General features: G+C 49.3%; 1 protein-coding gene across 9 annotated transcripts in view; it reads left to right on the forward strand.

The window, feature by feature from the left end:
- Window positions 1-21643, forward strand: part of ATP2C2 (ATPase secretory pathway Ca2+ transporting 2) — a gene marked incomplete at its 3' end in the record, with an annotated part of 86239 nt that overhangs the window by 39176 nt on the left and 25420 nt on the right. For 7 of the 9 annotated variants that reach the window (XM_082438432.1, XM_082438430.1, XM_082438425.1 and 4 more), the window contains exons 4-11: window positions 820-909; window positions 2175-2210; window positions 2315-2376; window positions 6204-6312; window positions 14130-14279; window positions 14366-14434; window positions 14768-14843; window positions 18994-19060. In XM_082438432.1, coding sequence (XP_082294558.1) covers window positions 820-909; window positions 2175-2210; window positions 2315-2376; window positions 6204-6312; window positions 14130-14279; window positions 14366-14434; window positions 14768-14843; window positions 18994-19060 — 659 coding nt within the window. The remainder of the gene's footprint in view (window positions 1-819; window positions 910-2174; window positions 2211-2314; window positions 2377-6203; window positions 6313-14129; window positions 14280-14365; window positions 14435-14767; window positions 14844-18993; window positions 19061-21643) is intronic. The other 2 variants (XM_082438426.1, XM_082438433.1) reach the window with 2 other exon arrangements.

Consider the following 21643-nt stretch of genomic DNA (forward strand, 5'->3'; position numbering starts at 1 on the left):
GACGGGAGTGACGCAGGCATTGTGACATAGAAGGAGGCTTATCTGCTTCATGTTATCCTGGATCATTGAGCCACGAGGGTGTCAGTGGTTGGATGCCAGGAGCAGAGGATGTGTTTGGTTGGGGATCCCAGGCAGGATGGAATGGGATAGCACAGACTTCATTATGCTACTCAGAATGGCACAGAATTTTAAACTTACGAATTATTTATTTCTGGAATTTTCCATTTAATATCTTGGGACCGCAGTTGACCGCAGGTCACTGAGACTGTGGAAAGCAAAACCACAGATAAGAGAAGACCACTGTACATAAAATAATAAAGTAAAAATCCTTTGGGAAGTTTCTGGAACACCTTTTCTCAGGAGGGACGTCACTGGAGCTCCCAGAGGCAGTTACAGGAGTGGGTTGTTGTGATTGGGACACACTGGATTGCAGGCCTGGTGTGGTGAGAGGGGACCCCTTGGCCATGCTGGACCAGGGCTGGCGTCCCACCAGAGGGGAAGATTCTGACCTGGAGCATCGTGGAGATGTGGCAAAGCAAGACCAAGAACTCAGAGGCAGGGCCAGGGCTGGCGTCTTGACAGGGACAGTGTCAGGATGACCCCAGGAAGCCGATGTCAGTGAAGCTGCAGTGGTGGGTCTTCAGGCGGAGGAGAACCGTCGCGTGTTGGTGGTCCTCCTCTCCTAGCCCTCGGATCACTGTCGGGTGGGCCTGGAAGCGAGCTGTGAGTGTAGAGCTGACATTGCTACACGGGAGAAAGCCCACTCTCTGATCTCTGTGAGCCTAGAAAAGATCTCCCTGCCCTGTGTTCATTTTTCAGTTTAAGAACCCCCTGATCCTGCTGCTTCTGGCCTCTGCCTTGGTGAGCGTCCTGACGAAGAATTACGAGGATGCCATCAGCATCGCCATGGTGAGTGCACCCCGTGGGGGGCAGTGCCCCGATCCCAGACCCGGCTGGCTGCCGAGGGGCTTGCTGCGTCTGTGCTTGTCTTTGTTATGCAAGGAGAAAAGAGTTTGGCGGTAGTTTTTTTTAGAAAAAGAAAACACAACAGAAAGAAAGGACAGGAAAATCCACATCCTTCTCTACCCCCAAGTGGGGTGTCCTGGTTCCTTGGCCGTCGCTCTCTTGGTGGTTACGCTGGTGGCTTCTAGTTCTTTGCCGTCGGGATCAATGTTGTAATGAACTCCTCCCCTGTGACCCCTGGGTGGCATTGCTGGATCCTGGCTGTGTGCGCAGTACAAAGAATGATTGCTCGGGGACTTCCCCGGCGGTCCACTGGTTAAGACTCTGCGCTTCCGCTACAGGGGGCGTGGGTTCGATCCTTGGTCAGGGAACTAAGATCCCACATGCCGTGTGGTGCGTCCAAAAAAACGAAAACAAAACAAAACAAGAATCATTGTTCGTAATCATTACACAGAGAGAACCGTTGTGCACCTTTTAAAAAAATGTTTTTTTTAATTTAAAAAATTAGCCGTTTTAAAGTGAATAATTCAGGGACATTTACTTCATTCACAATGTTGTGCCACCACCACCTCTATCTAGTTCCAAAATGTTTTCCTCACCCTAAAAGATACCCCGTTCCCATTACACAGACGCTCTCTTTCCCCACCCCCCACCACCAGCCCCTTGAAACCACCATCGCTTTCTGTCCCCACGGATTTACCTATTCTGGGTAGTTCCTATAAATGGACTCATACAGTATGTGACCTTTTAAATGTGGCTCTGAACACATTTTGATGACTTTCGTTCCTGCTTCCTTCTATCTGTCAAGTGCCGTCTTTTAAAATACAAAACCAGACTCCTTCCGTGCAGTGGAATTCGATGCTTCTGTTCGAAAGCCTGAGGCTAGGTTCGCATCTTCTGATGTGGACTAATGTTTGTTAGCTGCTGTTGAGATATAAACGATTATCTCTGTACTAGATGATCCTGTGTTGTAAGTGTATCTATGCTGAAAAATCTAGAAGGATAACCCCCAGATGTGAACCTCTAGGTGGCAGAGTTGGAGGTGCTTTTCTGGCTCGTCTGTTTTCTAAATTTCTGCACAGTGCTCTTATTTTGCAAGAAGAAAGGAAATAATATTTTGCAAGACAATGCCCTCTCCTTGCCTCCCCTGGGCTCGTTCACCTGCTCTTTGGGCAGCTGGGTGTTAAGGTCCCCTCCCGTTTGCCCCCTAGGCCGTGCTGATCGTGGTCACCGTCGCCTTCATCCAGGTGTGTAATGTGTGTCCTGAGGTCCTGGGCGGGGTCACCCGGGCTGATGGGAGCTTTGTGGAGGCCTCCCTCTTAAACACCACGTTTCACATGCTTCCTGCCAGGAGTACAGGTCGGAGAAATCTCTGGAAGAGCTGACCAAGCTGGTACCTCCCGAATGTAACTGGTAAGTCAGAGACCCCCCCTAGGACTTTTTGGTTCATCAGAGGAGCCAGTGGGCTGGTGAGTTTGACAAAAGTTTGGCAATATTTATATCCTTTGTAATGTGATATGGGAGAAGCATGTCTTACTGGGGGTTAGGAAACCTGGTCTCTGCCCTGCCAGCCGATTGCTACATGTCCTTGGGTGTGTCATTCAACCTCTCTGGGCCTCCACTCTGTCACTGGTGTGTAATCAGGGTGCCCAGCCTGGGGGCCACGGGTGACGGGAATGGCTTTGGGGAGAGGGTGGCCCACAAAATCTATCATAAAGTGTGCAAAACTGTGTGCGTTTTTCCTAGGGAGGTATTCGGAATTTTCACTGGATTCTCAAAGGGGGTCTCGGAAGAGGCTGAGAGGCGGGGCTTGAACAAGCTGAGGCATCAGAACTCTGTCTGAAGGGGGTAGACAACTCAGTAATGAACTCCGGCCATTTGCTCAGCTGCCCGCCAGCCTCTTTCCTACCTGGACATTCCAGCTTTGCCATTTGGGTATCACACAGCCCTCCCCAAAGACATTTAAAAAGGAAAAAAGAAAGACGAAAATGTCTCCCCATTCCTCCTGGGCCTGTGTGCTTAGCGCAGTGCTGTGCCATAGGACTTTCTGGAATGTTCTATCATGTGTGCTGCCCGGGACGGCACCACTAGTCCCATATGGCTACTGAGGACTTCACCCGAGGAACTGAAGTCTTCATTTTATTTAACTTGAGTTCACATAGCCTCACAGGGTAGTGGTTGCAGTGTCGGACAGCTCAGCGTAGAGGATGTGCAGGGGCTGCCGCCATGGGTAAAGGGGGCCACAGAGGCAGAAGGGAGGAGGTTTGTTTTTGTTTTTGTTTTTAAATTTATTTATTTAATTTATTTATTTTTGGCTGCATTGGGTCTTCGTTGCTGCGCGTGGGCTTTCTCTAGTTGCGGCGAGCGGGAGCTTCTCTTTGTTGTGGTGCGCAGGCTTCTCATTGCGGTGTCTTGTTGCAGAGCACAGGCTCTAGGTGCACGGGCTCCAGTAGTTGTGGCACGCGGGCTCAGTAGTTGTGGCTCATGGGCTCTAGAGCGCAGGCTCAGTAGTTGTGGCGCACGGGCTTAGTTGCTCCACGGCATGTGGGATCTTCCTGGACCAGGGCTCGAACCCGTTTCCCCTGCATTGGCAGGCAGGTTCTTAACCACTGAGCCACCAGGGAAGCCCCGGCAGAATGTTTTAGGCTTGATTTTTTTTGTCCATTTAATTTTTTAGTGTATCAGTAATCCCTATGTTATTTTCCCTGTAAAAATGAAACTCTTTCAGAAAAGGCCCAGATCTTCTCCCTTACCCCTGCTAGCGTCAGTTGAGGTTGTTTTAAAGTCACGTGTCTTTCCCAAATAGACGTTGTTGCTCAAAAGAAAGTAACTGAAAGTATCTTGTGATCTGAGGTACTTTGGAAGGATTTAAACATACAGTAACTCTCTATTACCCGAAGGATAATTTGGGGGAAAGAACCTTAACGTGTATTTGGCAAAATGGAGCATAGGGCTGGGGGATCGAAAGATCTAGTGAGACAGAGTTCCACCTCTCATGGAAACAGCAAGCAAAGAGTGTGTGCATGTGTGTGTGAGAACAGGCAGAGAATAATGAGTAACAAAATAGAGACCAAAAGAGCACGATGTGAAAGCATGAGAGAGGATGAGTCAATTCTAGAAGGTTCATCGGGGGGTGGTAAAAACGTCTGGGCCTAACGATTAGATGAACAAGGCTGTCAGAAATCCAGACGTGTGACGTGTGACGTAATCCTATAAGCAGACGGAAGCATCTATGATTTAAGTGGCTTGATGAGCTGATCTTAAGTTTAAATATCAAGTCTTGGCCTTTTGGGTGAATAGTCTGCATTATTGATGTCCCTGGAAGTCACTTCTGAAAGATAATTTTTTTTGCAAGAGCAGCGGAGGCGGACAGACTGGTAGAGTTGAAAGAGCACTGAAGGGACACAGCCTCACTCCCCGAGTCCCTGAGACCCGTGTCACAAGTCGGGAACGGCATCTGCCCTGCAGACCCTTCCTGCATTACCTCCATCCTTTATGCATTCACTAAATACTTACTAAGCACCTACTGTGTGCAGGGAGACATTGTTCCAGGCGAAGCGATGGGAAGGCCCTGGCCTTTGGGGCGCTCACATTTCTAACAGGGGAGGCAGATGATGAAGTGAAGGATGAGATGATTTTGGAATGTGGCAGGTGCATTAAAGCCAAAAAGACCCCCTGAAACCCAAAGCCACACAAAAATTAAAAGAAAGAGAACCTCACGGAGATGCGGTAGTGACCAGGGGAGGTGTGGGAACGACCTTAAATAGCTGGCTGGCAGGCCACCCTGATCTGACATTTAAGGAGGAGCTGACCTTTAGGTTGAGGCCTGAGAAACAGCAGGAGCCAGCCATGGGAAGAGCTGAGGGAAGAGCAGATGTATATCTGATAGGTGCTCTTGGATACAAAACCCAGAAAATTCAGCTGTGCAAACCACAAGGAAATTGTGTTGTCTTATGGTAAGGGATCTGAGGTGGGGGGGGACAGTGGGGTTAGTTAATTCAAGATGGCACCAAGGACCTGGTGCCTTTTATTTCTTTACTCTGCCATCCTCAGCTTGTTAGCTTTGTTCTTGGGCCAGCTTCCCTCATGATCCCAAAATGGCTGCCACAGCTCCGGGCATCACAGCCAGGTATAAAAAGGTCCAACAGAAGAAGAGGCCATCTGTGTGTGTGTGTGTGTGTACAGAGTGAAAAAAACTTTCTCTCAAGCCCCCAGCAAATATCCACTCCTGTCTCTTAGGCCAGTGTTGTAGATCATGCCTGTCCCTATGCCGGTCATGGCAGGTGCTGGGATCACCCTGATGGTCTCAGCCACTCAGGACCCACCCACTAGAGCACTGGGCTGTGGGGAGAAGGGCAGTACCTGAATAAGATTGAATTCTGTTAACAGGGAAGAGGGGAATGTCTGCTCCAGCATTCAAGGTCAGCAAAGACCTTGAGACTAGAAGGAGCTGGGTGCGTTCGGGGGCGGGGTGGGGCGGCGCCGGTGGGGGGGGGGCGGTGGCAGGAGGCAGGGCCGCTGGGTTTGACTCCAAGGTCACTGGAGAGGGTTGGAGTAGGAGGAAGTTGTGATCCGATTTTGTGCTTTAAGAGCTCTCTGGTTGCCACATACAGGATGAATTGAAGGAGGTCGGGGGGGTGGGCACAGGTCCGTCTGGGAGGCTCCTGCCATGTCGGGCAAGGGGCAGTGTGTGGTGGGATTCCAGTGGGAGCCCGTGCACAGAAGCACATCCGTGTCTAACGGCAGACGTCAGATGGCCGTGAGGAACGGTCCAGGCCCTGTGGGAGGGGGTGTCCCCAGCTTCTCGAGCACTTAAGATGATCCTCCCAGCTTTGACAAGCCTCTGCCATCCCTGAGGTCCCGAGCCGGGCTCTGCACACCAGAATGCTGTGTCCTCTGAGGATAAAAGTGCCGCTAGCTGCCAGCTTCATTAAGGAATCACTTCCCTAGATCAGCAGAAGCTTCTGGAGGCCGTTGTGGCCCAGTGTTGTTTCCAGGCAGAGTGAACAGTAGTCACCCCACTTTTCAAATGAGGCTCAGGGTCTCCTAGAAGCCATACACTTTCCCAAAAGTCTTTTAGGATAGGTGAATTTAAAAAATAATAAAACCGTAAAGGCACAAGGGTTTGTCCATAAGGGAAAGAGAAAGTATGTTTCTGTAATCTTTGCTCAAGTTTATCAACGTGCCTAAAAATGAGATGTCAACATGGGTGCTTTTGCTGTTTCCCATTTCAAACGCAGCATAAGAGAAGGGAAGCTCCAGCATCTTCTTGCTCGAGACCTGGTGCCTGGAGACATCGTGTCTCTCTCCATCGGAGACCGGATCCCCGCAGACATCCGTCTCACAGAGGTGAGGGGCCCCAGACCCCGGTCCAGTGGCCATGCAGACACTTAGCTTCTCGGAGGCAGGCGTTCTCTCTGTCTCGTGCACACGTGTGCACAGACACAGGCATGTGTGCACACAAACAGGAAGTTAGCAAGCAAGCTAATTTTAAGCACAAAGCTCCTCCAATGGCATTTCACAAATTATTTATTCTCATTTAAGTATAAGCCTAATAAATTGTGGTTATGTGATTTTTCTAGTTTATAGCAAACTGCAGTGGCAGATTAAACCAGGGTGGGGCTGAGGAATGAGGGAAAAGTTGCTTCTAGAAACGGCCACACTGATGTCAGAGAGAAACGCTGTCTGACTGCTTAATCACGAGGATGGGAACAGCCAGTACAGCCATAAACAGTAGCGCAAGCTTTTACAAGAGCACAGCTGGGGACGTCGGGTATGGGGCAAGCTCTATCCCCAAGCTTTGTGGGTCTCAGGGTGTCACAGCTTCACAGAACATTTCCAGAGGCTCTCCGAGATAAATTTGATACTCGAGAAAAGGTTAAATCAAGTTCAGAGGGATCCGTTGATGGGAGTAATCTATTTTATGATCCCGGGAATACTTAAGAATTGTTCAAAGCTTTTAGTGATAAAGGGTTAAACCCAGGTTATCAGCCTGATTTATTTATTAAGGAGGACATGTTCTCAGGATCGATAGCAGGCTGTTTGAAGGGTGGCCTGGAGTGGGGGGATGGAGAGAGGCAAAGAGGCTGGGAGCTAACCCCTGGGAGCTGTGTTTACAGCATCCTGAGCCAGACTTTGAAGTAGAGGCAGGGGCCAGAGGGCACCCAGGCTTTCAAGGCCCTCTGCCCCTGGCTTTCAGATCTCCAGGCAGGGCAGGAGCAAGGGTGAGCAGGGTGGGACAGGGTGAGCAGGAGGTGCCCCGCACCAAAGTGGATTCCTCCCCGTCCGCTTCTCCCCCTGCCAGCATCCGGCCTCCGACTCCACGTCCAGGGCAGGTGGGTCCCATTAGAGGAACCATTGTCCAGTGGCCAAGCCCCACCTGCGGGAAGGCTGGGGAAGCCAATGTGACGCTGTCCACGCCTCCCCTAGGGGTGGGCTCTGCCCCACAATGTGAGGGAGTCCCCAGGTACGGGGTGGGGAGTCCACCTGCCGATAGGGAGGATACGCATATACTACAGGCTCTACAGAGAGGCAGTGTGGCCGAGTGGTTAGTGCCCTGGGGCTGGGCATTAGCCGGATCCTGTCATTCATAAGCTGTGTGACCTGGAGCAAGTTGCTTACCCTCTCTTTGCCTCGGTTTCCTCATCTGTCAAAGCGGTTAATGTTTATTCCCACCTCGTGGGGTTCTCCTGAAGCTGAAACGCTAAGACCTGCTGCCTGCTTGTGCAGCACCTGATGGGGGGACAAAGTCACAAATATCTGCAATTGATTTTACTGTTGATCAGTACCAGGCTCTACAACAGTTCTTTGAAACAATTTTTTAAACCCCAAATGGCTCCTTTCCTACTTCAGCTGGTTTTCTTCCTGCCCCGCTTCTGTCAAATTAAATTGTACCTGGTCATTGCCACCACGAGGACTTTTTTCAAGGCTGCCAGCCGCCAACACTCTACACATTTCCTTTTTTGTCCTTTTGCAACTCCACTGAACAATCAGTAGCTTTGTTTACTCACAGTGGAATATTCTTATCCGCTATTAAGCTCTTAATTGGTTCCAATTAACCAATTAAGCTATTAATTGGTTCCCTTGCATTTTTCAGCCTCCGGAGGCCGCCTGCATTCCTGGGCTTGTGGCCTCAAATTGCTCCAACCGCTGCTTCTGTCTTTGTATTTCCTTCTCTCAGACACTTCTCTGATCCTCCTCTTACAAGGACCCTTGTGATGACATTTAGGCCCTCTCAGGATCATCCAGGGTAATCTCCGCATCGCAAGGTCATTAATTCAGTCACATCTGCAAAGGCTCTTTTGCCATTAAGGTAACACTTTCACACGTTCCAAGGATTAGGACTTGGGTGTCTTTGGGGGATCGGATGGTCAGGGGCTATTATTCAGCCCAGCACACTCAAAGCCCTCCTCTGCCCTCCCTCCCTGCCTCAGGGCACCCCTCCCCATATCCTCATCACTCATTCAGTTAACAAATATTTCTTGAGCACCTACTATGTGCCAGGAACTGTGCTGGGTGCTGAGGAGGCAGTGGAGAAAACAGACGAGATCTCTGTGCTCATGGGTTTATTGCCCAGAGTGACAGACAAACCACATCTACTCATGACAGGTAATGATTGCTGCAGGGGCTTGAGGGAAAAGCACCGGGAACTCTGGGTTTCCCAAACAGGACAGACTTGCCTGGCCCAACGCAGTCACAGAGGGCTTCCTGGAGGCAGTGGCTTTTGAGCCGTCCTGGAATGGACATGAATCAGCTGTTCTAGGCAGAGGAGGCCCAAGCATTATGCCCAGCCCTGACTTAGAAGCCAGGCGCATTGATGCTTTCAACTGCCCGCAGTGCGTCTTCACGCAGGAGGGCCATTTCTGCCGCCAGAACCCACTTTCCGCCAGCATGACTTAGGCCTTCTCATTCCTGAGGTCTCAGCTCACTGACCCCTTCTCACTGGCCTCCCCTGAGGCATCACCCCGCCCCCCCGGCCCTGTGTACCTGCTGTTCTTTCCAATGTCTGTTTACTTTCATGTTTATTGCCAGTCCCTCCACAAAGGCAGGGAGTTTGTCTCGGCCCTGCTGGATTGCCAGGGCCCAGAAGAATGCCTGGCCCCTCGTAGGAGATGGATGGACAGATGGACAGATTGCCCACCTCCATTCCAATACATCCAAACCCACACCCACCTCCGCACCTGCGTCCCCTTCCCTTCCCAGCCCCGCGCCCCGTTCTTCCTGCTTCTCTGGCCATCTGCCTTCAGAGAGGCACCTGTGTCTCATCTCTCTCTTCCTTTCCTCTTTTTAAGAAAAACAGACTTTATTTTTTAGAGCCATTTTAGATTTACAGAAAAATTGAGAAGATAGTTGAGAGGATTCCCATAGATCCCACACCCTTTCCTCTAATGTCAACATCATAAATTAGTAGGGTACCTTTGTTACAATTAATGAACCAATCGAGGCACGTTATTATTAACTAAGGTCCATACTTTTACCAGATTGCCTTAGTTTTTCCCTAATGCTCTTTTTTTGTTGTTGTTCCAGGGTTCCATGTTAACATTTAATCATCATGTCTCTTTAGGCTCCTCTGGGCTGTGACAGTTGCTCAGACTTGCCTTGTTTTTGATGACCTTGACAGTTTTGAGGAGGGCTGGTCAGGTATTTTGTAGAATGTGCCTCAATCGGGACTTGTCTGATTAGGCTTTTTTCATGCTTAGACTTGGGTTTGTGGGAAGAAGACCCTAGAGATACCGGGGTCTTTTCACGTCCCATCAAGGGTGCATGCTGTCGCCATGACCCATCACTGCCGGTGTTGACCTTGATCAGCTGGCTGAGGTCTGTTTCCTCAGGTTCTAATGTGTTGCCAATTAATGGGGTTCTTTCTGTGAAAGATCCTCATGCTTGGGCAACCGCTGCTGTCACTCCAGCTGGAACCTCCCCCCATCGTATCCATCCAGCATCCCCTCATAGGGTCCTCTCCCCAGGCTCTGTGTTCATGGGCCTCCTACTGCCCTGGAAGCTGCAGTGGCCCCCACGCCACGTGGCTCAAGACTAAACTCCGCCCTCTGACTCTTCACAGCCTGGCCTGCCCCACTGCCCCATCCCAAACTCTGCTGAGAGAACGGAAGCCTGAGCTAAGAAAATGCACTAGAATTCATCTCTGACACAACCTAGCCTTTGGGACCTTGGGCAAGTTTCTTAAGCTCTCAGAGCCTCAGTTTTCTCATCTGTGAAGTGGGATCAGAGCAGCATCTTTTCCATGGGATAATTGTGAATGTTTCATGAGAAAATACAAGCACTCAGCAAACGTTTATTAGCATTAGCATACCATCAACAGCAGTATTTCTTCTCTGAATTTCTCTTGTACTGTAACTTAGCACCATCCTATTTAGCACTTAATCACCCTCTGTTTGTTTCAAGAACTTGATTTCCAAACTTCTTGGAATAGAGTCTGACTTAAAATTCTTTGGGTGTATAATAGGCATCCACTAAAGTCTTGTTGACTTGACCAATTGAGAAACTGGGCAAGCAGGTTATATTCTAATTGGTGTTTCTTTAACCAGCAAAAACCGATGGTTAAAATGAGTTCTGCTTATGAGGTTCTCTGTGTGTTTGGAGGGGTTAGGGTTGGAATGAGAAGAGACTTGGCGATCTTCCAGCCCAGTGTCTCCCAAAACTTACCCCACAAGATGATCCACATACTATCTCCCCCATTTGGAGAGTCTCAGCACCTATTTGCATAGTAAAGGCCCTGAAAAGTCCTGCTGGCTTTAACTCCATGTTTCCCAAAATGTTTTTCACCATGGAACCCTTTCTCCATAGCGCACCAATTAACTCCCTGTGAAAGAGGGTTCCCCAAGACACAAGTGGGAAAATGATGTTCTAACAACTCACTCATCCATTGTATAAACGGAAAAACTAAAGCTTCCCAAATCACAGATATGCAAATATGATTTAAAAAAAAAATAACTTTAAGAAGTCTCTAGCCCTCGTGGGTCCACTGGGAAACCAGAATGGAGGTACAGGGGGGCTCTTGGGCATGCAGTTAGCATTCAGATAGTCTTGTACAAGTGTAAAGACTGGAATTAAAAACAGAACAAATAAACCTGTCTGCTTAGTTCCACTTGCTGCCCGTTGTCTCCTTGTTCTTTCTGTCTGGCTCTTCTGTCCATGCCCACTCCCGCCGCCTCGTTGAGAGCCCTGCTATGCTTCACTTGGCCTTTATTCCTTGGACTGTATGCTTCCCCTCCCAATGCAACTGGCCTGCCTCTTCCAACGTCTAACATCGTTTTTTTATATCTCCCCCATGTCCATCCTTCTCTGCTCAAGACTTTTCATGGCTCCTCATTCCTTACAAGGTAATTATACAAATTTCTTAACCAATGCCAAACACAGCTGGGTTCCAACCACACCTTCCATACATCCTTGCTTCAGTCACGCTGGTCCCCACACGGGTCCCCAGGTGGACCAAACCTCCTGTCTCTTTGCCTGTGCCCTCTTCCAATCAGTGCCCCTGGAGAGCAGGGCCAGCTCTCCTTCCCACTGTGGCTTCAGCACCTGGGACAGTGCCCACCTCTGTCTACTCCCAAGAACCTGTCCCCAGAGGGGGTGAATTGGCACCAGTGCTCAGCGCGCTGGGCTTCTGTCCTTTTAGTGCTGGTGGGTTGCTGGGAAATGAGCGGTCTTTTCTTTACCTCCCCGCATCTCTCCATTGCTCTGATGAAGCTTGTTATTACTCAGTTCACCCACCGGCAGTTCTCCAACCTGCCTTCTTTTCCATCCCTAAAGACCTGCCTGATTCTCCCACCAAATGTCTGCTCATCCTTCAAGGCCTGTTTCACGTCCCAGACCCTCCAGGAAGCTCTCCAGCTCATCCTCCGCACGCACACCAGCCACTCCGCCCTCTTGTTTCCCAAACCTTCTGCGGCAGATTAGATCTGATTAGGACGGCAGGCTGTTCTAACTACGTCTCTCAAACTCAGCCAGTGGAGGGGTTCCCTTCCAATGTTGTCTATTATTTTTATTACAGTGTTACTTAAATCTAACAAACATCAAGTTAGGTACAAATTCCTTGTGCTTCAAGGTAAGTAAGTTACAACTTATTCCTGTTGTTATCATGTCCCATTAGACAGTGCCTTGGAAATTAAATCTCTGCTTGCCATGGAGATGTGCCAGTTTCTGCTGCCTGGGGCCTGTGGAGTCAGCAGCGGGTGGTGCTGGGTGACTCACTTCTCCCATTTCTTCTTTCATTGTGGGTTAGGAGCTGCCCCACGAGCTCATTTGATGTCCTGGGGATAAAAAACACAAACACACAAACTCTAGATCAGTTTGTAGTTGTGTTTGTGGTAACAGATTAAGATAGATAGATGGGCTTGAACGGGGATTTATTCCTCGCTCACATGATGCGAGCCCGGAAGTGGAGTGTCCAGAGACAGTAAGGCAGCTCCACCATGGAACGAAGGACCTGGGTTTCTCCCAGCCCCCCAACTCTGCGCTCTTGGGGTGTGGTCATCCTTTTAATGCTTGTAAGCGAGCTTCTGGAGCTCCAGCCATGAAAACGATGGCCCAGGCGGAGAGAAGGAGAAAGGTGAGGGAGGGCAAAGAGGGCCTGTCAGCCCAGCCACCTTCAGAGATCTTCCCCAAGACCACTCATCCCATTGTCCAGACGGGGAGACACCGTGAGCTGCCAGGGAAGCTGGGAAACAGGGTTGGGGGTGCGCTGGGGGGCACATCATCGCTCCCAGCACCATGGGGTTCTGTTAGGAAGGGGGACGGGGAGATGGGCATTGCTAGGCAGGTGGTGGCCCCTGTCAACCTTGGGGACTGGGGTCCCGTGGCAGTGTGACTACTTTTTAAAGACTGTTATTGAATTGTAAAATTTGGAAATTACAGAGAACTCACAGACCCCTATTTGACAAACACTGATCTAACTGTTCTCTTGTGAGTTTGCAGAAAGATGGCTTCTCTCTCTCAGTTGCTCTTTTTTGCTTAAATGAGAAGGTCCTTAGGGGCAGAGCCCACCCTGATGCCTTGCATGTCCTCCGTGGTACCTGGCACAGTTCTGGCCACAGGAGACTCACCTCTTGAATGATACCTACTGGGCCTGTGGTCAGTTTTGCAAGGTGGTTAAGAGTGCAGTTTCTGGAGCCATCGCCTTGGTTCAGACCTCTGCTCTGCCACTAACTAGCTGTGTCAACTTGAGCACATTTCTTAATCACTCCATGCCTCAGTTCCCCCAGATGTAGAGAGGAGAAAATAATAGCATCTTTCATGGAGGCTGTGAGGATTGAGAGATAAGCCTTGTGTGGGACTTCCCTGGTGGCACAGTGATTAAGAATCCGCCTGCCGATGCAGGGGACACGGGTTTGAGCCCTGGTCCGGGAAGATCCCACATGCCGCAGAGCGGCTGGGCCTGTACGCCACAACTACCGAGCTTGTGAGCCACAATGACTGAGCCCGCGTGCCGCAACTACCGAAGCCCGCGCGCCTAGAGCCCATGCTCTGCAACAAGAGAAGCCACCGCGATGAGAAGCCCGTGCACCGCAACGAAGAGTAGCCCCCGCTCGCTGCAACTAGAGAAAGCCTGCACGCAACAACAAAGACCCAGTGCGGCCAAAGATAAAAATAAATTTTAAAAAAAGAGATAAGCCTTGTGAAGTGTTCTGCGCTGGGGCCTGGCGCATGGTAGGTGCTCTGAAAGTGTCACCCTGGAAACGTCTGGGTGTGTGTGCGTATCTGTGCCCGCATATGTGTTTTGGGTGTTGACATGACCTTAGGCGGTCACTGCGTAAGCCGGCTCACTGCTGCTCAGACTACACAGATTGTACGGGACCTTCCAAGGTGGGTGGGATGTGGAGTGTTAGGGGAAAGACAGGATGCTCTGAAAGGGATGTTCTAATTTAACCATTGCCTAAGTTTTTAAAAAATATTTTATTAAAATTTAAAATAATGTTAAAATAGGATACGAGACCTTTATGCTTTCTGAAAGGGGCCGTACATTCAAAGCTTTTCTGTTTCCTGGAGGCATCTGAGGCTGTGTTCTGATACTCGCTTCCTGCTTTCAGCACGTTCCTGTTTGCTGTCTGTTGGTAATGACGCTAAGGTGCTAGACACCATTCTGGGCTTTGAAAACCAGCTCACAGATGGGAGAGCGGATGCCACGCCTTCTCACTTTGCTCCCCCAGGTCACAGACCTCCTGGTGGACGAGTCCAGTTTCACGGGAGAAGCCGAGCCGAGCAGTAAGACGGACACCCCGCTGACGGGCGCGGGCGACCTCACCACCCTGAGCAACATTGTCTTCATGGGGACCCTGGTGCAGTACGGGAAGGGACAGGTAAGCCCCGGGTGCCTGGGGACCCTGGCCTCCCTCACCTGCAGGCTTTCAGCCTCAGAACTCAGGCTTCTCTCTCCTAAACACAGGGCGTCGTGATCGGAACAGGAGAAAGATCCCAGTTCGGAGAAGTGTTTAAGATGATGCAGGCTGAAGAGGTGAGGGCAGTGGGGCTTTGGGTTTTTGTAAGCTGGGGTTTGAGATGATTCTCAGCTGGTGACACCAGCCCCGCCTACTCCTTGGGAATAAGGATGATATGATTAATGTGAGTACACTTTTTCAAAATTTTTATTTTAAAACATTTATTCGGATCTTTGTCAAGATATAACTTACGGTGACATGCACAGATCTGAAATGTAGCAGTAAGTGAATTTTTATATATGTGTCCTTGTGTAATCATCACTCAGCCTAAGACATTAAAAAATCCAGGCAGAAGCCGGGGGACACTGCTGGGATCTCATCTAACAAACCCATTGTTCTCATCCTTTCAGACGCCTAAAACTCCTCTACAAAAAAGCATGGACAAACTGGGGAAGCAATTGACACTTTTCTCATTCGGCATAATTGGTGGGTGAAGCAGTTTCTGCACGGGGTCCCAGAGGGGTTGGGGTGTGTGGAGGGAGCCGTCCTGCGCACCCACAGCTGTTTCTCAAATACCCTGCTACTCACCTGGGTGAGAATTGGGGTTTGGGATCAGAGGTTCTTGGACAGTAACAAGAGGTTTCTCTATCAGAACAAGCTAATGGCTGTAACAAGCAGCCCCCGCGTTTTAATGGTCTAACATGGTCAAAATCTATTTCTTGCCCACACCACAGTCCATGGGCATGTTCCTGGTGAAATGGCTTTCCTGGATGGCTCACCTCCAAACACTGACTCGGGGGCCCAGGCCCCTACCGTATTGTTGCTCTGCCTTCCTGCAGGTCCTGGGAGGTGGGTCATAATTCTATGTAGCCAGCAGGTAGGGAAAGAGAGAATATGGAGGCTTGTGGGGGGAGGTTTTTAAGGCAGGGACCAGGAAGTGATGTCATCAATTTTGCCTATTCTCGATTGGCTGGAGTGAAGTCACATGGCCTACCTAACTGCAGAGGAGACTGGGAAATGTAGTCTGGTGGTGCACCCAGCCATGTTTCTATTCTACTAAACAGGTTGTGCCTGGGCTTGTGCGTCCTGGCCTTTGGCAACAGATCAAACAGCATCCACAGGATGCTGCAGAGCTAAATTCAGGTCTTACACCTGAAGATCCCCATGGGGCTGCCCTGGTCCCTTCACCTGCTCCTTCCTGCTGTCTCCAGCTCTGGTTTTGAGTCTGTGTCCTTTGATCCCAGCTTTCAGGATCAACTAGTGCCTGGGCCACTGTAGATTCTCAATAAATGTTGGTTGAATGAACGAGTGAATAAAGGAACAAACCAACCAACCACTGCTCATAGCACGAGCAGTGATGGGAGGAAGTACTAGAGAATCTGGCTAAACTGCAAAGCCGATAAAGTTCTTGGAGAAACTTCTGTCCCTCCTAGCAGCAGTTTTGTTGTGCTTCTGGGCATCTAGATGCATTCATTCATTTAGTGAGTATCTTATGACATGCTAGACCCTATGATAGGTTCTGGGGCCACCAAGATGAGTCAAACACAGCTTCTGCCCTTTGAAGGACCCCAAGGAAATAGGAGAGAGACACCTGAACAAATACGAAATGTGAAGGCAGCAGTTAATTTTGCATGGGAGAGTTGGGAAGGCTCCCAGGAGGAGGTGACATTAAGTTGGGTCTTGCAGGATGGGTAGGAGTTTGCCAAGTGAAAAAAAAGAGATTGGGAATTCCAGACAGAGGAAAGGGTAGATTCAAAGGCATGGAAGGTATCTCCCACTCCTTCACAACTTGTAAGAGGTGGTAAATTTAGCAAAGTGTTAAGAGGATATGGTCTGAAGTCAAAGCTCTCAATTCTGTCATGTTGGGGACAGACCTGCCCACCCTTTCCTCCCTGGCCACCCCATCCCAACCTTCTAGTATCTAGTCTCCTGTCCAAATGTCAACTTTGGATTTAGTACTCAGACTTTGCTCAGTCAGTAGTTTTACTGTTTTCAAGTAGCTCTATGTCCTCTTCCCTCCTCTCCACCCTATTTTGTCCTGGAGCAGTTATGGAAAATGGGTTTTATCTTTACCTGCCAAGTCTGATCACAGCTAAGGGGGCTCTGTGCTTGTGAGAGGATTTGGAGGCCATGCTCAGGCTTGGTGGCAGAGAACTGTGATGGATTAGTGATGTCTGCCATGGACGCAGGAGGGGAAAGTGGCTCTGCATCGCCGTTCACCTGCCATCCTCGGGGTTACATTGATCAGGCTTCTGGGGTAGAATGGATGCCCACGCGGCCCCAGCTGGCCAGAGGACCCTTTTACACTCTGGAGCAGGGGATGGAAACTGTGACTCCCAGGCCAAATCGGGTTTGCCACCTGTTTTTATGTGGCTCACAAGCCAAGAATTTTTTTTACATTTTTAAATGACTGAAAAAAATAGAAAGAAGAAGAATATGTTATGACACTAAAGTTATATGAAATTCAAATTTCAGTGTTCACAAATCTGTTTTATGGGCACACGGCCACACCCATTCACGTATTATCTATAGCTGCTTGCACACTGCAACGGCCAAGTTGAGTTGTAACAGACCATATGGCCCATAAAGCCAATGCGATTTACTATCTGATCTGTTATATGAAAAGCTTTCCACCACCTGCTCTACACATTGGGGTTGCCAGAAGGAGACTGGGCCGTAATAATGGCCCCAAGAGCAAATACCAAGTAGATGTGCTTCAAGGCACATTGTCAAATAGATGCTCTTAGCAGGCCTTTCCACAAGATGAAATTTGTTTTAAAAAAAAAAAAAATCCAAGTCAGAGGTCCTGCAAGGTCATTGCCTCGTATAAGCCATTATTCCTCAAGTTAAATTAGAAAGTAAATTAGCATGTCCATGGCCAGGCCCATGACACCATTCAGACGTTTTTTCTTTTTAATGAATATTTTAAGAATTGCTCTGGCAGAGTGGGAATTTTGAATCCTCAGAGGGTCCAAGGAGGAGATTCAGGGGAACAGCGGGCTCCAGCGGAAAGCGGTGTTTGCCACTTTCCATGGTGTCAATACTCACAGCCGCCCATTTCAAGCTGCCAGTGCAAAGTTACTGAACGTGGGTTTGGGAAGAAATGAGCACGGTCAGCTCTTGTGAGCCCCAGTGAACAAGCTCATCCTCCTGCTGCAGGGAGGCCCCCAGGGTAGGGGCGGGTCCTGGTGGGTGCGGCCCTGCCCCTATTTTTAATAGAGTTCCCTCCCCAGCCCCCAGTCTTTTGCATCTGGGTTCATTTGGATTGCAGCTAAGATTTTATTTGACTACTGAATCCTGTTGCTAATCATAGTATGAAAATAGGGACTTCCCTGGTGGTGCAGCGGTTAAGAATTTGCCTGCCAATGCAGGGGACACGGGTTGAAGCCCTGGTCCGGGAAGATCCCACATGCCACAGAGCAACTAAGCCCGTGCGCCACAACTACTGAGCCTGCGCTCTAGAGCGCGCGAGCCACAGCTACTGAAGCCCACGTGCCTAGAGCCTGTGCTCCGCAACAAGAGAAGCCACCTCAATGAAAGCCACAGCACTGCAACGAAGACCCAACGCAGCCAAAAATTAATTAATTAATTAATTAGAAAGATACATAGTATGAAAATAGCCCCTAATAAATCAGATCTTCTGACCCCCCTACTCCCAACACACACGCACACACGCACACTGCTACTACTCAGCAGAAAACTTGCCCCGGCTCCCCTTTCCCTGCAAAACAAAGCTGATGCTTTTCAGCAAGTCTCCCAGGACATGTCAACAGGCGACTCCTCTCACCTCACACATTTTTCCCTTCACCTGTCCGGTAACCGTGGCCCCAGCAGTTCACGGCTGGGTGTTACTGTGGGCCAGGAGCCGTGCTAAGCACTCCAAGTGCATTGTCACATCTTACATCCTGAAACAAGTCCTCGAGGAAGACGTGGTCATTGTCCCCACTTTACAGGTGAGGAAACCGAGGCCACGCCTGGCGGCCCCTGAACTTTCCCCCATTGTCAGAACATCTCAGCATCTTCACGGGTCCCAGCGTGACTCATGCCACTCCTGTGCCTGGAGGGTCGATCTCTGACTGACTGTGTGTCCCATGCATAGCACAGTGCCCGGCGTTTAGGAAATGTTGGGTCAACGATTGACGAAGGAGAAAAATGAAAAAAGGAATGTATTTAATCATGAACACGCAGGATAAAGTCAGTCGAGAGACAGCGGCCCATCTGTGCGTCATGGGAGCACTGCAGACACCTTGGGGCAAGTCCTGGGGGCGTGCAGCCCATGGGAACTTGTGGAATAATACAGAAATGTTGCCAACGGCCCCAAATAAACTGGTTGGCTGTTTCTTTCTTTTACTTGAGCTGGCTTGATCCTCTCCTGAAAAAGTAAAACCATCCTCTTTCTCGTAGGCAGGGGAGTTTCTTTCTTAAAAAGAAAAAGGGGAGAGGTGGCACGTGTTTGAGGTTATTCATAATCGTCCTATGTCTATATTACTGGAAACTCTTTAAGGAAATGAGTTTGGAATGCCTTCGTCCTTTGGAGGACATACTCGTGCGTGTGTGTATGTGTGTGTGTGTGTGTGTGTGTGTGTGCGTGTGTTTATATATACATACATACATGTATGTTTTTATCTCCTCCCAGGCCTGATCATGTTCACGGGCTGGCTTCAAGGGAAGCACCTCCTCAGCATGTTCACCATCGGGGTCAGGTAAGGGCGCTGGGCCATCCCCCCTCGTCTGTGCACAAGAGAAGGTGGGGAGATTGGGGGGCAGGAGTGGCGTGGGGCAGATGCAGCCCTTCCCCCTAAGCCACAGTCTCCCCGTAGCACGTTGTCTGGCAGGTGGGTGTCCAGCGAATGTCTGCAGAAGGGATGAAAGCTGACGATTTGGAGTCCCTGCCCCTCTGGCCCGTGGGTCTGGGTCTTCCTGGCTGAGCGCGGACTCCAGAGCCAGCCCACCCGGGTTTAGATTCTGCCTTTGCCACTTGCTAGCCATGCGACCCCGGCCCAGCGTCTTCATTTACTGGTCCTCCTTTTCCTCCTCTGTAAACGGGTGTGATGTCAGCCCTCCGAGGGGTGCGGTGAGGATGCCCTGGGTGCCCTGCGCAGGCGCCTGCAGCCACGCGGAGCGCACGGTGGGTGCGTGTTCTCGTTACACATTGGGAACTCGGCCCTTGATTTATGGAGGCGGCTGCAGGAGAGGACAGAGAACTTGTAGCCGAGGCCACATGGCTGACTGCAGGGCTGGGGATCGGGGCCTTGACTTTAAGCCCAGGGAACCTGCCCTTCCCCCACCTGGTGATGCCCATAAGCGACCGCCCCACCCTGGGTCCCAGTGGAGAAGCAGAGGCAGGCAGGAGAAGGCCGGCTCTATGCAGGGGCGTGAGGTTGCCACAGCTTTTCCGCGGCTGCTCGGGGACACGGGGTGCTAGGGATTGTCCCTAATGGGGCACGTCCCAGCGGAAGGGCAGCTGGTAATCGGGGACGTGGAGGAGCCACGTCAGGCCCCTCACGGTTTCCTCACGGTGACCCCGTCCTTGTGTTGTTGTCTGTAAAATGGTTCAGGTGTTACGTGGAAGATTAATGTCGGTGAGCAAAAATATATACTTAGTACATCAAACCCACAATGTAAACAAACTTAGATGCCCGTCAAGTAGTGAACAGATAAACAGCATACAGTGGAGCATTATTCAGCCACAAGAAGGAGTGAAGCCAGTGGGGGGAGGGAAGCTGGGGCAAAGTGAGAGAGTGGCATGGACATATATACACTACCAAATGGAAAATAGATAGCTAGTGGGAAGCAGCCGCATAGCACAGGGAGATCAGCTCCGTGCTTTGCGATGACCTAGAGGGGTGGGATAGGGAGGGTGGGAGGGAGGCGCAAGAGGGAGGGGATATGGGGATGTATGTATATGTACAGCTGACTCACTTTGTTGTACAGCAGAAACTAACACAACATTGTAAAGAAATTATATTCCAATAAAGATATTAAAAAAAAAGAATGAAGCACTGACACATGCTACAGTGTGGATGCCGTAGAAACATGAGGCTACGAGAAGGAAACCAGACACAAATGGCCACATACCATATGACTTTGTTTCTATGAAATGCCCCAAATAGGCAAATCCATACAGACAGAACATAGATTAGTGGCTGCCAGGGGCTGGAGTCGGGGAACGAGGAGGGACCCCAACAGCTATGGGGTTTCTTCTGGGGGTGATGAAAAGGCTCTAAAAGTGATTGTAGTGATAGTTATACAACTCTGAATATAAAACCACTGAATTATATACTTTAAAATGGCGAATTTTATGGTGCGTGAATTACATCTCAATAAAGAAAACAAAGCAGGTAATTAGGAAAGCTGTTATTACAAGGATCCTTGGAAGCTTTCTAATTTATATATAAAAAGTAAACTGTTTGCAAACAGCCACATTGTAACTGTCATTACAGTAAATTACAGTGACGCACCTCACAGTGGATCCCAGTGTGGGACGGAGGCTGTGGGGTGCTGCTTCCCCCAGCGCCGGCCAGTGTGGGCAAGAGAACCTTGCTTTAGGGGGTTGAGTGTACACGTCTCTGGTACAGAGTCAAGTCTGTCTGTGTAAAAATGAGTGGACACCATTACCTAACAATTAGCAACAGAAGAAATTCAAATGCAGGTCTTTTAAAATTCCAAATGCCTCACTTTTTTAAATTGAAGTATAGTTGATTTACAATGTTGTGTTAATTTTTGCTGTACAGCAAAGTGATTCAGTTATACATATATATATATATATATATATATATATATATATATACATTCTTTCAAATGCCTCATTTTTTAATCACACTGCCCTGTGTGCATTGAGAGGCAGGCCAGCAAAATCCACCTGTGGGCAGGTGTGTATCCTATTATAATAGTATTCAGTGACTATTTTGTGAATGAATGGAAGCTGGAAAAGTCTGTGTCTGGTTTTAGAAGCTTTGCCATTCCTTAACAAACAAAATCTCATTAATGCCAAATCCTGGGGACATGAAAAAGGAAAAGTTGGTTTAAAGAATATTATGCAGTTAGAATATTATGTGACAAAAACCATAAAAGCAAAATACAAATGGCAAACATTTGGAAAACGCCATCTCAGACTAATTCTGAGTATAAAAAGAAAAGGTACCCTAACAGCAATTGTCTTTAGGTTTTCACCTTAAATAAGCTATAAATAAATGGATTGATACCAGGGCTTGGGTTTTCCCCCCGAACTCTTTGGAACCATGAAAATCAGGCCATTGTGCTGTACAGATGTTCCTGCTGGATTT

The sequence above is a fragment of the Balaenoptera physalus genome (assembly GCF_965194825.1).
Source record: "Balaenoptera physalus genome assembly, chromosome: 19".
Lineage (NCBI taxonomy): Eukaryota > Metazoa > Chordata > Mammalia > Artiodactyla > Balaenopteridae > Balaenoptera > Balaenoptera physalus.